Source organism: Phascolarctos cinereus, unplaced genomic scaffold (genome assembly GCF_003287225.1).
Source record: "Phascolarctos cinereus isolate Bilbo 61053 unplaced genomic scaffold, phaCin_HiC Scaffold_726;HRSCAF=1367, whole genome shotgun sequence".
Classification (NCBI taxonomy): Eukaryota; Metazoa; Chordata; class Mammalia; order Diprotodontia; family Phascolarctidae; genus Phascolarctos; species Phascolarctos cinereus.
The window spans coordinates 210490701-210503711 of NW_027556098.1; the positions used below are offsets into that span (position 1 = coordinate 210490701).

At 36.6% G+C, this 13011-nt stretch overlaps 1 protein-coding gene across 1 annotated transcript in view; it reads right to left on the minus strand.

The window, feature by feature from the left end:
* AGPS (alkylglycerone phosphate synthase) overlaps positions 1-13011 on the minus strand; it is a 151400-nt gene that overhangs the window by 22981 nt on the left and 115408 nt on the right. Inside the window, exon 18 of the mRNA XM_020991046.2 lies at positions 2758-2857. Coding sequence (XP_020846705.1) covers positions 2758-2857 — 100 coding nt within the window. The remainder of the gene's footprint in view (positions 1-2757; positions 2858-13011) is intronic.

A 13011-nucleotide genomic window follows, 5' to 3' on the forward strand; every position in this document is an offset into this window, starting at 1 on the left:
TTTTCAGCCAGACTTCAGGCTTCATTAAATCAATCAACAAGCATTTATTAAGCACCTACTACATGCCAGGTGCTGAGGATACAAAGATAAAAGTAAAGCAGGCTTTGCCCTCAAAAACTATCAGGATGGGCAACATGTAAATATAATAAGGATATACAAAATAAATACAAGGTAATGGGAAGGGGGGATTAACAGATGTCAGGGAATGAGGAAAGGTTTTATTTTAGAAGGTGGTGCTTAAGTATAAGTGAGAAAGAAGAGCATCAAGGCTAAGAGAAAGGATATGGGAGTGCTCTATGTATGAAGAACAGCAAGAAGACCAGTTAGGTTAGACCAGAATATATGGGAAGGAGAGTGATATGTAATAAAATTGAAAAGGTATCCTAGGGACAAGTTATAAAGGGCTTTAAAAGCCAAACAGAGGAGCGTAGAATTGATCTTAGAACAAGATATAAAGAGGGAGACAACGGAGTTTACTGTGTAAGTGATATGATAAGATCCATTGTTTTTGAAAGTCATTAGCAGCTATGTGGAGAAAAGACAGGCATGAGAAGACTTGAGATAGAGAGGCCAATTAGGAGGCTCTTGCAATAGTCCAGGCAAGAAGTGATGAGCACAGAGGAAGGTACTGAGAGATATTATGGAGGAAAAAATGACAAGACTTGACAACTGATATGTAGGAAGAGAAGAGTGAAGAACTTAAGATAATACTGAGGTTTTGAACCTGAATAACTAGAAGGATGGTGGTACCTTTAACAGAAATGGGGAAGTCTGGAAAAAGGGGAAGTTCTAGAGGAAAGATAATGAGTTATGTTTTAGACATGTGGAGTTGAGAAGCCTATGGGGCCATCAATGGTATATGGAATTTCTGATGAATTTTGACACCTTCTCTGCATCTTAATCTCAGGGAACTGCTTATATACATAAGTCTATAGAGCTAATTTTAACATATCATTTAATATATTACTTTCTCAAAGTAGGAAAGGCAGCTAGGCAGTATAATAGATAGAGTGCTGAAAGACCTAACTTTAAATCCTGCCTCAGACTCTTACCAGCTGTGGTAACCCTAGGCAAGTCACTTAGCCTCTCTCAAGCCTCAGTTTTTTCATATGTAAAATGGAAATAATGATGCCTACTTTGTAGGGTTGTTTTGAGGATCAAAAGAGATAAAATACGGAGAGTGCTTCAAAAACTCAAAGTGTTCTATAAATGTTAGCAATTATTTTTGAAGTACAGTAAACAGTAACCTTGAAGTAATCCTCCTATGTTAGGGCCCAACCAAACTCTTTTTGAAATTCTATGCCTAATTTGTACGAAAAGCCTGAAAGATAAACAGTGACATGCAAACAACTAGAATAAATGAAGTATCAGAAAACTAAAGTTGCTGAAATTGGGATCATAGCCATCTTTCAACTATTCATATTAGATTATACTTGGTGCCTGGGAATTTGCTCAATCAATAAACATTTATTAAGTGCCTACTACACACCGTGCAAAGTACTAGAACTCTCAGCGTATTACAGTACATATATTAAGCTGCCAAAGTTCAAGCTAGGTTAGGAAAAGGTCAAAAATGTACCCAGTACAAGTTGCACACGTGCATGTGCAGGTGGTGTGCATTTCAGTCTTTTAAATCCAAATAACAAACTCTTCCCCACTTTCAATTCAAGATTTGGGTGTCTCAATATTCATGCTGTGATGTGCTATCCCTGCTTAGAGATGTGACACCCTGACAGCAGAAATGTCCCTGAAAGCCATCTATGTAGCTTACCACACACTTAGAATTTATACTGGAGGCCAATAAAGACCAACATAAAGTATCCAAATTAATTCAAAAGGCTGAAAATCTCAGCCTTTCCTAAGTTTGGCTGAGCCTCCCAAATTCATGACATCAAACCTAACTGGTGCCCCTGTTGCATGGGAAGGAGGTAAAAGAAAAATGGAGAAGGTGATACAGAGAAAAGACATCCTTCTGCTCCCTCTTTCTTATCAACAGAAGATATCCAGGCTTTCTCAATCTATGAGAACTTCTAGAACTTATCCCTGGCAATTGCTGAGGACATCCTGTACAATACTGGATTATTTGTGCTTGCCACTCTCCACTAGCATATATGGTTAAGAGCTAATTCCACTTTTCTTAGGGGAAAAAAGATGGTCGATAATAAAGTAATAACTAAGTTCAAATATGTAGGAAAAAAATGAGAGGTAGCATGATATAATGGAAAGAGAATTGGATTTAGAGTCAGAACACCTGAGTTTAAATCCTAGTTGTCTGTTATTACTTTGTGATCTCAGGCAAGTCCCCTAACTTCTCTGGGCCTCAGTTTACTCATTTATAAAATAAGGAGGTTTTGTATAAAACCTCAACACAAAAATGTTCATGATTATCACTAAGGCAGGGTATATAAAAAATATTACAGCTATCTGGCTGACCTCTATCTGGCTGACCAGTTACCATCTGGATAGATTCCATTGCCAAAGTCTTATCATGGGGCTCCAGAGTCCTTTGTGTTTTTCTTTTGCATCCAATGGCTATATGTTAAAAACAAGACCAGAGAATTTACAGCCTGCAGATAAGATTGGTATTGCTACTCTGCAACCAAGGCATTAACACTAGAAAACTAATTCAAGCGAATGTTTATGGTGCTTCTACAGACTAGCAACTGAGATAGTAATTTATGACTAAAGATCACCAACTTAAGCATCACAAATTTGTATTATAAGCTGACTAAAAATAACTTCTTTATTTGCAATTACCTCAGTTTGTTCAAAGACAGTCAGAGGGTCACTAATTCCTCTGTAGTTAAAGGCAAAATAGAAGTAGATACATGCACCTGCATCATACGTCTGTGTCACCCTAAAAGACAAGAGAAAATCAAAAGAACTTTAGTATTACATGAAATAAAGGATCATAACATATAAAACTATTAGATTTTTAAAGCTAAGATCATTTTTAAGATTGGTTTAGGCTATTTTCTCATTTCCTATACAATTTCCTTCTCTGCTGCAGAAATTTTTAAAAATTACTTTTTCATCTAAAAGGAATCTAGATTAGCTCCCTTTAGCACTAGTGCCAAAAACTGGTAAACTAAAAAAGCATTGGGAGAGAAAAGGATCTTATTTCAGTTTTTTTTTAGTCAATATTAGCCTACACAAATTCAGTCAGAAATCATTTTTCTGTTTAATCTCATATCGTTAAAAGACTATACTGGAAAATAAAACAAAAGCCTTCCTTTATATTTCATCCGTGGCATTGTTGTTTTTACTGCTCTTATTCAGAAATAGTAGGAATGAACTATTAGTTATACCTGTGAATATACATTTGGTACACAGTCAAGTTTTTTTTTTAATTAAACAATCAAAATGATGACATGAAAACTGAATAGTGTGTGCATAACTTGAGAGAAATGTGTTAAACTAAAAGTAATAGATATCAAAAACTAAGGCGCCTGTACAATTTCCTACTCTTCCATTCAAGTAAACATATGCAATTATTTCCTCACAAGAATGGTATAAAAAAATTCAGGCTTATTTACACTATAAACACCACATTAGCATTCCTTCGAAAGGAAGAAAATACCTATCAATGTATAAATACTTATATGGTGAAAGAGCAATCTGACATGAGATAAATTTTCCTCCTAAAGGAATAATAAGTGCTAGGAAGAAAATGCAGCCATGTAGGAAAAATCCTAAATAGAAACAGAGAAGCTAAGCACAATGTAGTGTATTGGCTCTGCCATTTTCCAGGCATAGCTCAGGGGACCAACAAAAAATCTATGGACAAAACTTACAAAGACTGACAAAGACTTGTGCAAAGTAAAGCTTTTCAAAGCTATTTTCTTTCCCAATTTATGGAACCTCAGAATATATAAAATGCTTTGAGTTCTTTGGGTATTGGTATTTGCCATTCCTCAAAGATATTTTATAAACATTAAAAATATATGTATAATGTATGTATCTAACTTAAACGTAAACTGTGTCTTTTTTTAGATATTTCAGGATTAAGAAAATTAAATACTTTGGGAAAATGTCAATAGAAGAAGCTGATGCTGAACGCAAAATTACCCGCTTATTTAAAATAATTTTAATGGACAATTATGAAATCAGAGTTGTTTTGCTTTAGCCATATCCTTTTCTCTCACTTTCTTCAAAACCCTCTGCAATCTAGCTTCTGATGTCATCATTCAACTAAAAATATTCTCTCCACAACTATCAACAATCTCTTAATTGAAAAGTTTAATGGCCTTTTTCAATCTTCAATTTTTTTGACCCCTTTGCACAATTTCACACTCAACCACTTTTTCCCTCTTGGATGTGTTTTCTTCTCTGGATTTTTGTGATACTGCCCTTCTCATTCTCTTTTGCTTACTACAGCAAGGTCACTAACTACAAAGTGCTTGAAAATCAAACCAAGGCTCTGCCCTAGAACCTTTTCCTTTTTTCTCTAAACATGGTGGTCTCAATGGCTTCCATGAGTCACTAATTACCTCTTTTATTTCTGGCTAGGCAATGGGGTTAAGTGACTTGCCCAAGGACACCCAGCTAGTTAAGTGCCAAGTGTCTGAAGCAAGGATGGTGTTCTATCCACTGAGCCACCCAGCTGCCCCTATTGATCACCTCTTTACAGAAGATTCCAAGATCTAGCCTTATCTAGCCCTAGTATCTCTCCTGATCTACAGCATTATACCACCAATTGTGCATATTAAACATTTCAAATTGGATGTCCTATACTCATCTCAAACTCAACACACCCAAAAAGAACTTATCTTTCCCAAGTTTCTGTTATTGTCAAGAGCACCACCTTTCCAGTCATACAAGTTTACCATTCTGGTCTTGACTTCCCTCTGTCATTGATCCCATATATGTAAAATACTGAAAAATCTTCTCACTTCTTTCTCTATATTGTCCCTTGCATATATCCCTTTCTCTCAACTCAAAGAGCATCTACTTCAGGCCCTCATTCCCTCTTGTCTAGGCTATTCCATCAGCTTTCTAATTAATCTCCCCGACTCAAATCTCTCAATCCAATCCATTCTTAATTCAGTTTCCAAGCTGATGATTTTCCTTAAGCATAGTTCTGACCATATCACCTATCTACTCAATAAATTTCAGTGACTTACTATAACCTACAGGATCAAATTCAAAGTGCTCTATTTGTCATTTTAAACTCTTCAAAACCTTGTCCCTTCCTACCTTTCTAGTCTTCTTACATTCTACTCATTTCTATAAACTCCACAATCCAGCCATATTTGGGCTATTAGTTATTCCTTACATATGACACGCCTCTTCTCATCTCAGTGTCTTTGTTCCTTATGCCTGGAATACTCTTTCTCAACTTCTGACTTTGAGAATCCCAGGCTTCCTTTACGACTTAGCTCAAGGACTACTTCCTCTAAAAGGCACTTCCTGGTATTCCCAGGTGACCGACATTCTAAGATCACCTTCCAATATTCCTCTTGTATGTACTGGCCCACATGCTGTCTCCTGCATTAGAATGTTTTTGCTCATTGTATTTATTTGTTTGTTTAGTTTTTTGCTTTTAGGCAACTAGGGTTAAGTGACTTGCCCAGGGTCACACAGCTAGTAAGTGTCAAGTATTTGGTCTAAGGTCGATTTGAACTCAGGTCCTCCTGACTTTAGGGCCGGTGCTCTATCCACTAGACCACCTAGCTACCCCTTGCTCATTACATCACCAGCACTTTGGACAGTAACTAGCACACATTAAGTGTTTAATAAAACTTGGTTGAATGATGGATACCCTATGTGCTGAAATGGTATTACCCACCACACACCCCCAATTTTAAAAGACCCAAATGAAGGCCTCCAACCTAGAAGGACATGAAAAAGAATCACAAAGGAGCTGCAAGACTCTTGAAATGTTGACATAATTTCTAGTATAAAGTTTTCATAAACTTTATTGCACTTTTATTTCTTGGATAATTATGAAAAGATTAGACTATTTGAACTTTTACTAGTCTTTCTGATTTTACTAGTCATTCTGAACAGTAGATAAAAGAGTTGTTATTCACAGGCAATGAACAAAAATAGAACCTGGTACTTTTAATTTTGACAAATATTAAAAGAAGTCTAATTGGTCCACAGAAGAGAAAAATGCCTTCTTGATAAGTTTAATGGACTAGCTAACCAGTACTTATTATAAGTAACAGCTATGGGTCTTTTAGACCTTGCCTCTGCTCAAGGGGTTCATAATTTAACTGGACACAAAATAACAACAGAAGACAATCCTAGGTTATATAAAAAGAAGGGTGAGAATCTGCAGCACTAGCTATACTTCAAAGGAGGAAAAGACTGTTGTGGGCTGACAGGAAAAGATTCATGGAGAAGTTGCCTTGAGTTAGTTTAAAATTGTATTGGCTTGGCAGAGAGGTAAAGTAATGCCAGAAAAAGAGAAGAGCATAAAAAAAGTAGCAGAAATAGACACGAGTTTGTTCCACGAGACAATAAAAGCCAAACTAAACGGAGTAGGAGATTCCAGGTTGAGAAACATACACTCACACAAAATAAGGTTGGATAAGTAAAACAGGCTCAATTAATGCAGAGTCTAAATTCCAAGCTGAGTAGTTTGGACTTAATTAAAGAGGTAGCCGAGGAGCCATTGTAAACACTTAAGTAAGGGAGTGATGTGAGGGAAAAAAAGTAATTTAGGGAGATTAATCAGACAACAGTATATAGGATAGCCTAAAACAGGGAGAGACTGAAGGTAAACTAGTTTGGTAGCTATGGAATGAACCCACGCATGGTGATAAAGAGAATGGAGACAGATATAAAGCGACATGTCCAAGAGAAAAAGGATGTGGTGGTGACTTCAATTCTCCAGATGAAGTACAAAACTTGGAATAGAATTTTAGGTCTAAATTTTAGGAATGACTAAAACCCATCTATCAGACTATGTATAGCACAACCAATCTATTCATTTCAATCACCTTTAGGACTGCTTTGACTTTACTCATTAAATAGGCTATGAAGCACTTTGAAATGAACATATCAACTGCATCATGATTTAGTACACATAGATTAGCCTTTAAATGTCAAATGACTTTTTTTGGTACAGAAGAAATTAAATATTTGTCTAACAAATCTCATCTCTTCCTATCTTTTATAAAGCACAAGTCATCCTGGCTATGCAAATGCAATTAGCTGAGGAGTTTAAATGAAAGCAAAGGTAATCATACTCAAATCTGCAAACCCAATTAGTAAGGTTCCCGCAACGAATTCAATTTAGCAGAAATAACAAATACAGAGGAAATACCTCTTTTACTACATAATACAAACAGAACCTAATCTAAAATCTTAATGGTCTTTCAGGCCAAATGTTAGGTGCCTTGCAACAGAAGAAATAAGCTCTTCAACAATGCTTAATTTCTTCTGCTGCTGCCAATTTGCCAGCTGTGCCTTTTTCTAATGTGAATTCACTCATCAAAAAGATCCACTAAATTTATAAATCTGTAAGCAAAAATTTACAAAGTATAAGAAAAATGGTAGATATAGTACCAACAGTTGGGCTTCTCTTCCTTTTGGAGGTGTAGGAGAGGGAAGGTGAAGTGAAGGATACTAATTTCCATGAGAAGTTACTGAACTTAAACAAAATCTGAAGTAACTGATATAAACTACATACAGATTAATTCAGTTATAGTATCCCTATTTGACATGTACAATATATATTAAATACATAAAAGAAATAGAAGACACATATGATTAAGCTATTCAAATACTTTCATTATCTAAAAAACTCAGCCTCTGCTGCAAAGCCTAGTGGACTTAGACTTTATACAATATACTGGGTTCAATTTTCAATAGACAAATGGGTGACGAAATTTTACACTGGGTTGTTTCAAGCTTTTGATAATATCAGTGGCCAAAGATCATGTTCACATGATAGAAAACACCTGATGATAAAGAAGTCAATCTTGAATTTTTTGTTATTTCAACAGCCAATTCAGTTCATAACACATTTGAGCACCTCAAAGCATGATAAAAAGTCCCCAAATCACCTGGAAAAGTTGACATAATGGCTGCCAAAAATCAAAGTCTATTCTTTAATTTCAAAAAGATCTGTGACCTCCCACATATCAACTATAAGTTTTGAATTAGTGTATTTGCTAACCAAGAATTCTATGCCTTAAGACTTAAAGGGGGGGGGAAGTCCACAGAGTGGGAATCTGTATTCAAATACGGAAGATAGCTTTTAATAAAAGGTGAATAAAACATGAATTGTTATACATTGAAAGCAGAGCCCGCAATTAAATTATTGCCTTTCTTCTAAAGTGGGATTTTTATGGTAAATTTGTTTTATCCTTTTTTTAGAGTTTTGCAAAGTTTGTCCCCAAATACATATACACATGCTGGTGTATAATTATACAGAATGTCTTTTTTCATTATATTACAATATGGTTCAACAAAGTAAACCAACCACGGTTAAAGAGTGAACACCAGTAAGTTAAAATAACCACAGACAGTAAGCGTGGATTCAATGAGGCACTGCAAAATCCCAAAGTACCTTCTGACTTATTTAAGTTTAAATTAAGCTGTTTCCTTTAGTATTAAATAAATATATTTTACTACTATTAATCAGATACCTAATTAACTTAACCATTTCATTTCCTGGCATTCTGAATATATTAAAACTTGCTGTAATTTTCTTTTTTTATATTTTAATTTTTTGATGGGTACAGGGATAGGGAGATTTTTTTCTTGCCAGGTGAAATCTAAGTCACTCTTTGGGGGAAAAAAAAGGCAAAAAGAACTGTAAGGGTTAGGGTGAGGGTTAATGTTAGGGTTAGAGTGCAATGAGAGTAAGGGTTAGGGTCAAGGCTAGGTTTAGGGTCAGAGTAGAATTAAAGTTGGGATTAGTTTTAGGGTTAGAGCGCAATCAGGTTTAGGGTAAGGTTTAGGGTTAGAGCGCAATTAGGGTTAGGATTAGGGTTAGGGTCAGAGCGCAATTAGCGTTATGGTTAGGGTTAAGGTTAGGGTCAGGGTTAGGATCAGTGTGCAATTAACCTTAGGGTTAGGTTTAGGTTTAGGTTTAGGTTTAGGAGTAGAGTTCAATTAGAGTTAGGGTTAGGGTTAGCATTAGGATTAGCGTTAGGTATAGGAATAAAGCCCAATTAGGATTAGGTTTATTGTTAGGGTTAGGTTTAGAGTTAGTGTTAGTTTTCAGGTTAGAGCGCAATTAGGGCTAGTGTTAGCATTAGGGTTAGCTCGGAATTAGGGTTAGGATTAAGATTAGGTTTAAGGTCAGTGTTAGGTTTAGGTTTAGGGTTAGGTTTAGGGTTATTGTTAGGATTAAGGTTAGGGATGATCGTAAGAAAAATCTGTTGGAGAAGATGGGAAGGGGTGGAATGGGAAGGGTGCACATAGAAGGTTTGGTGTTTTCCATGGCGTGGTGTGCGTTCTTGGCCCTGAGGGGAGCCCTAACCCTAACTCTAATTGCACTCTACCCCTAAAAATAAACCTAAACCTAACCCTAACTCTAACCCTAATTGCACTCTAATCCTAACCCTAACCTTTTCCCTAACCCTAAGAATAACCCTAATCCTATTTGGGCTCTAATCTTGTATCTAACGCCAACCCCCTAACCCTAACATTAACTGCACTCTACCCCTAAACATAAACCTAAACTGAGCCATGACCCTAACCCTAATTGCTCTCTAATCCTAACCCTAATCCTAACCCTAAGAATAACCTTAATCCTAATTGGGCTCTATTCCTATGCCTAAGGGAGTCAATCAGGGTTAAGTGACTTGCTCAGGATCACCCAGCTAGTATATGTCTGAGGGTGCAATTGAACTCAAGTCCTCCTGACTCCAGGGCTGGTGCATTATCTACTGGTTAGATGGTAGTTAGGGTTAGGGTTAGTATTAGGTTTAGATTTAGGGTTAGGTTTAGAGTCCAATTAGGGTTAAGGTTAGGATTAGGGTTCAAGTGCACTTAGGGTTAGGGTTAAGGTTACGTTCAAGGTAACCCTAACCCCACAAGGTACAATGATTATGTGGTGAAATATCATAGGCAGAGTCTGCTAAGAATCATACAATTTTTAGATCATCTCTAGATTTTAACTTGCCTACAGAATACAGCTTAAATTCTTTTTTTTTTCCCCCTCTACAAAACACAACAGACCTTAAACCTATACAGAACTCAACAAAAAGCATCGCTCTTAGTGCAGGAAGCCTAAAGCTGCACAGGCTGGAGTCTTGTGCCCTCACACATCCACTGTGCTGGGATTCCTCCTGGTAGAGAAGACTAGACCTAAGACTCACAGGTGTAGATGTAGGGTGAGCCACATCAGTGAGGAGGTATCCACACTGACCAAACCCCACTGGCAGATTGCAGTAACTAGTGATCTTGAGCTTTATGGGAGCGCAATTAGCGTCAGGGTTAGGGTTAGGGGTGGAACGCAATTAGGGTTAGGTTTAGAGAGCAATTAGGGTTAGGGTTAGAAATTAGGTTTAGGGTTAGTGTTAAGGTTGGGGTTTTGGTAGGGGTAGGGTTAGGGCACAGTTAGGATTAGGGTTAGGGTTAAGTTACAGTGCAATTACAGTTAAAGTGCAATTAGGGTTAGTGTTAGGGTTAGCGGTAGAGTGCAATTAGGGTTAGGGTTAGAGTTAGGGTACATTTAGGGTTAGGGTTAGGGTTGGCGTTAGGGTTAGTGTTACAGTGCAATTACGGTTACAGCGCAATTAGGGTTAGGGTTAGGCTTAGGGTGCAATTAGGGTTAGATCGCAATTAGCTTTAGGGTTATGGTTAGGGTTAGGGGTGGAGCACAATTAGGGTTAGGGTTATGGCTAGGCTCATGGTTAAAAATATACCCTGAAATAAAAGCTGTCAATCTCAATTGTCAAAGTTTTCTAAAGTTTTAATAAGGATATGAAAAATATGGATTACTAGACATGATGGATGAACCTTAATATTTAAGGTATTTTCAATATCAAATAAAGCAGTGCTAACAACCTAGGGTTTGAAGGGCATTTATTAAGTCTCCTGTGAAAGTAAAATTTAAGAAGAGCTCCTAGAACTTTTAACATATATTAAGGATTAAATATTCATTTAGAAAACCACAACAGGTACAAAGGCAATGCCACCATCCTCTTATATCAGTCTATTTTCACGTTAATCTCGTAAGAGCCTCAACTGCTATTTTTAAAACTGAAATTGTTGCAGGAAGGAAAAAATGATTTTCTTGCATTTAACTGAAAATGAGAAAAAATTAGTTTATCAAAAGTAATCCTTCAGGGGCAGCTAGGTGGTCCAGTGGATAGAGCGCTGGCCCTGGATTCAGGAAGACCTGAGTTCAAATCCGGCCTCAGACACATAACACTTACTAGCTGTGTGCCCATGGGCAAGTCACTTAACCTCCAATGCCCACCCAAAAAAACCACCTATCCAGAAGTTATTAAGAACATTTTTTATACAACAAATGACACAACAGATGCTCAAAAAATACTTATTAAACTATATTCTTTTGCCTCTCTATCAAGCCCTCTATTTCCATTAATAATATTAGCATTCTCCCAGTGACCTGGGCTCAAATAATTCAGGGGTCATCTATGGCTCTTCCCTTTCCTTTATCCATAGGAACAAGGACCTATGAATTCTCCCTTCAAATGTCTCCCATGTCCTTCTCTTTCCTCTCTCATTCCCACTGCCAGCAACTCAGTCCAGACCATCATTATTTTAACCTTGCTTGACTGAAACAGATTTCTTCCTGGTGGCCTTGCATCTCATCTCATCTCTATTCCCATCCATTCAGCCTACATGATTTCACCAGATCAATTTTCCTAAAAAATACTTTTTTATGTTATTTCCCTAACTCAAACCCCTTTAAATAGCACCCAGTTGCATAAAGAACAAAGGTCAAATGTGCAGGTCTTGCATTCAAACCTCTACATCAATTAGGTCCCTCTCTTCACTTTCTGCCCTTTTGGTCGACACCTATGATTTCAATGGCACAGGGAACTCCTGGCGAGGAAGCACCTGTCACTGAATAAAACAGTAACTATTACTTAGCCTAAAAGCCTTATAGAGCCTAGGTTAAATGACCTGCCCAGAATCACATCACTATTGTACATAAGAGATAGGACTTGAACCCAGGCCTTCCTGTCTTAGAAGTCAGCTCTCCATCCTCTCATTTCACATATTACTCTCTTAAACATATAACATACTGATATACATATATACTATGTATGGATATATATGTATATATAAAAACAAATGTATAAATATTTATTACAGTAACAATTAGCCTGTAAAAGAGAATAAAAAGAATGTGACAGATGTAAAAAAAATCTTTAAATTAGTGAAATTACTTTCAGAATAACAAATATAAAACACCACATTGCAAATACATGCAAATTACCATACCACAAAACAAAATAAAAAACCTAGAAAGCCCTAACAAATGGGTATTTTCCCTTGTATATCTAGTACTCACCACTAGGAAAAAACTCATTGAGAATCAATGTTTTAATGATTTATTAGCACTGGACTGGAGATATGAAGCTGAACAATAGTTTGAAGATCATTTTGCTATGTATGTGGCCTTTTCACCTCAAATGAATAAAAAGAATAATTAAATGAAATACACTAAGGTTACACATGCAGGATGTTTTAATGGGTAAAAACCCATTGTGTTAAAGTGTTAAAGTACTACCATTTTATTTATCATAAGATCCTTTTCTCAAAATCTGACCTGCTTTCCATTCACTCTCCATGCCAATCAATGCTATGACTTTTTAGAGAGGTCAAATGCTCAAATCAATCTTGTTATACTTGGTTGCCTGGTGGGTAACACAGAAAATAAATGTCAGAAGGCTAAGTGAGTACAATAGTAGTTTTTCTCTACCACTGACAAGATTAACTTTCAAAGCCACTTTTACAACTTATGAGTTGAACCAAAAAGGCAAGTTCACTAATTAATTTTTGTCTGAAACACTTCCCATATTCCATCCCTTACCCCCATTCATTTAATCAAGCAATGATTAAACAGGTGGA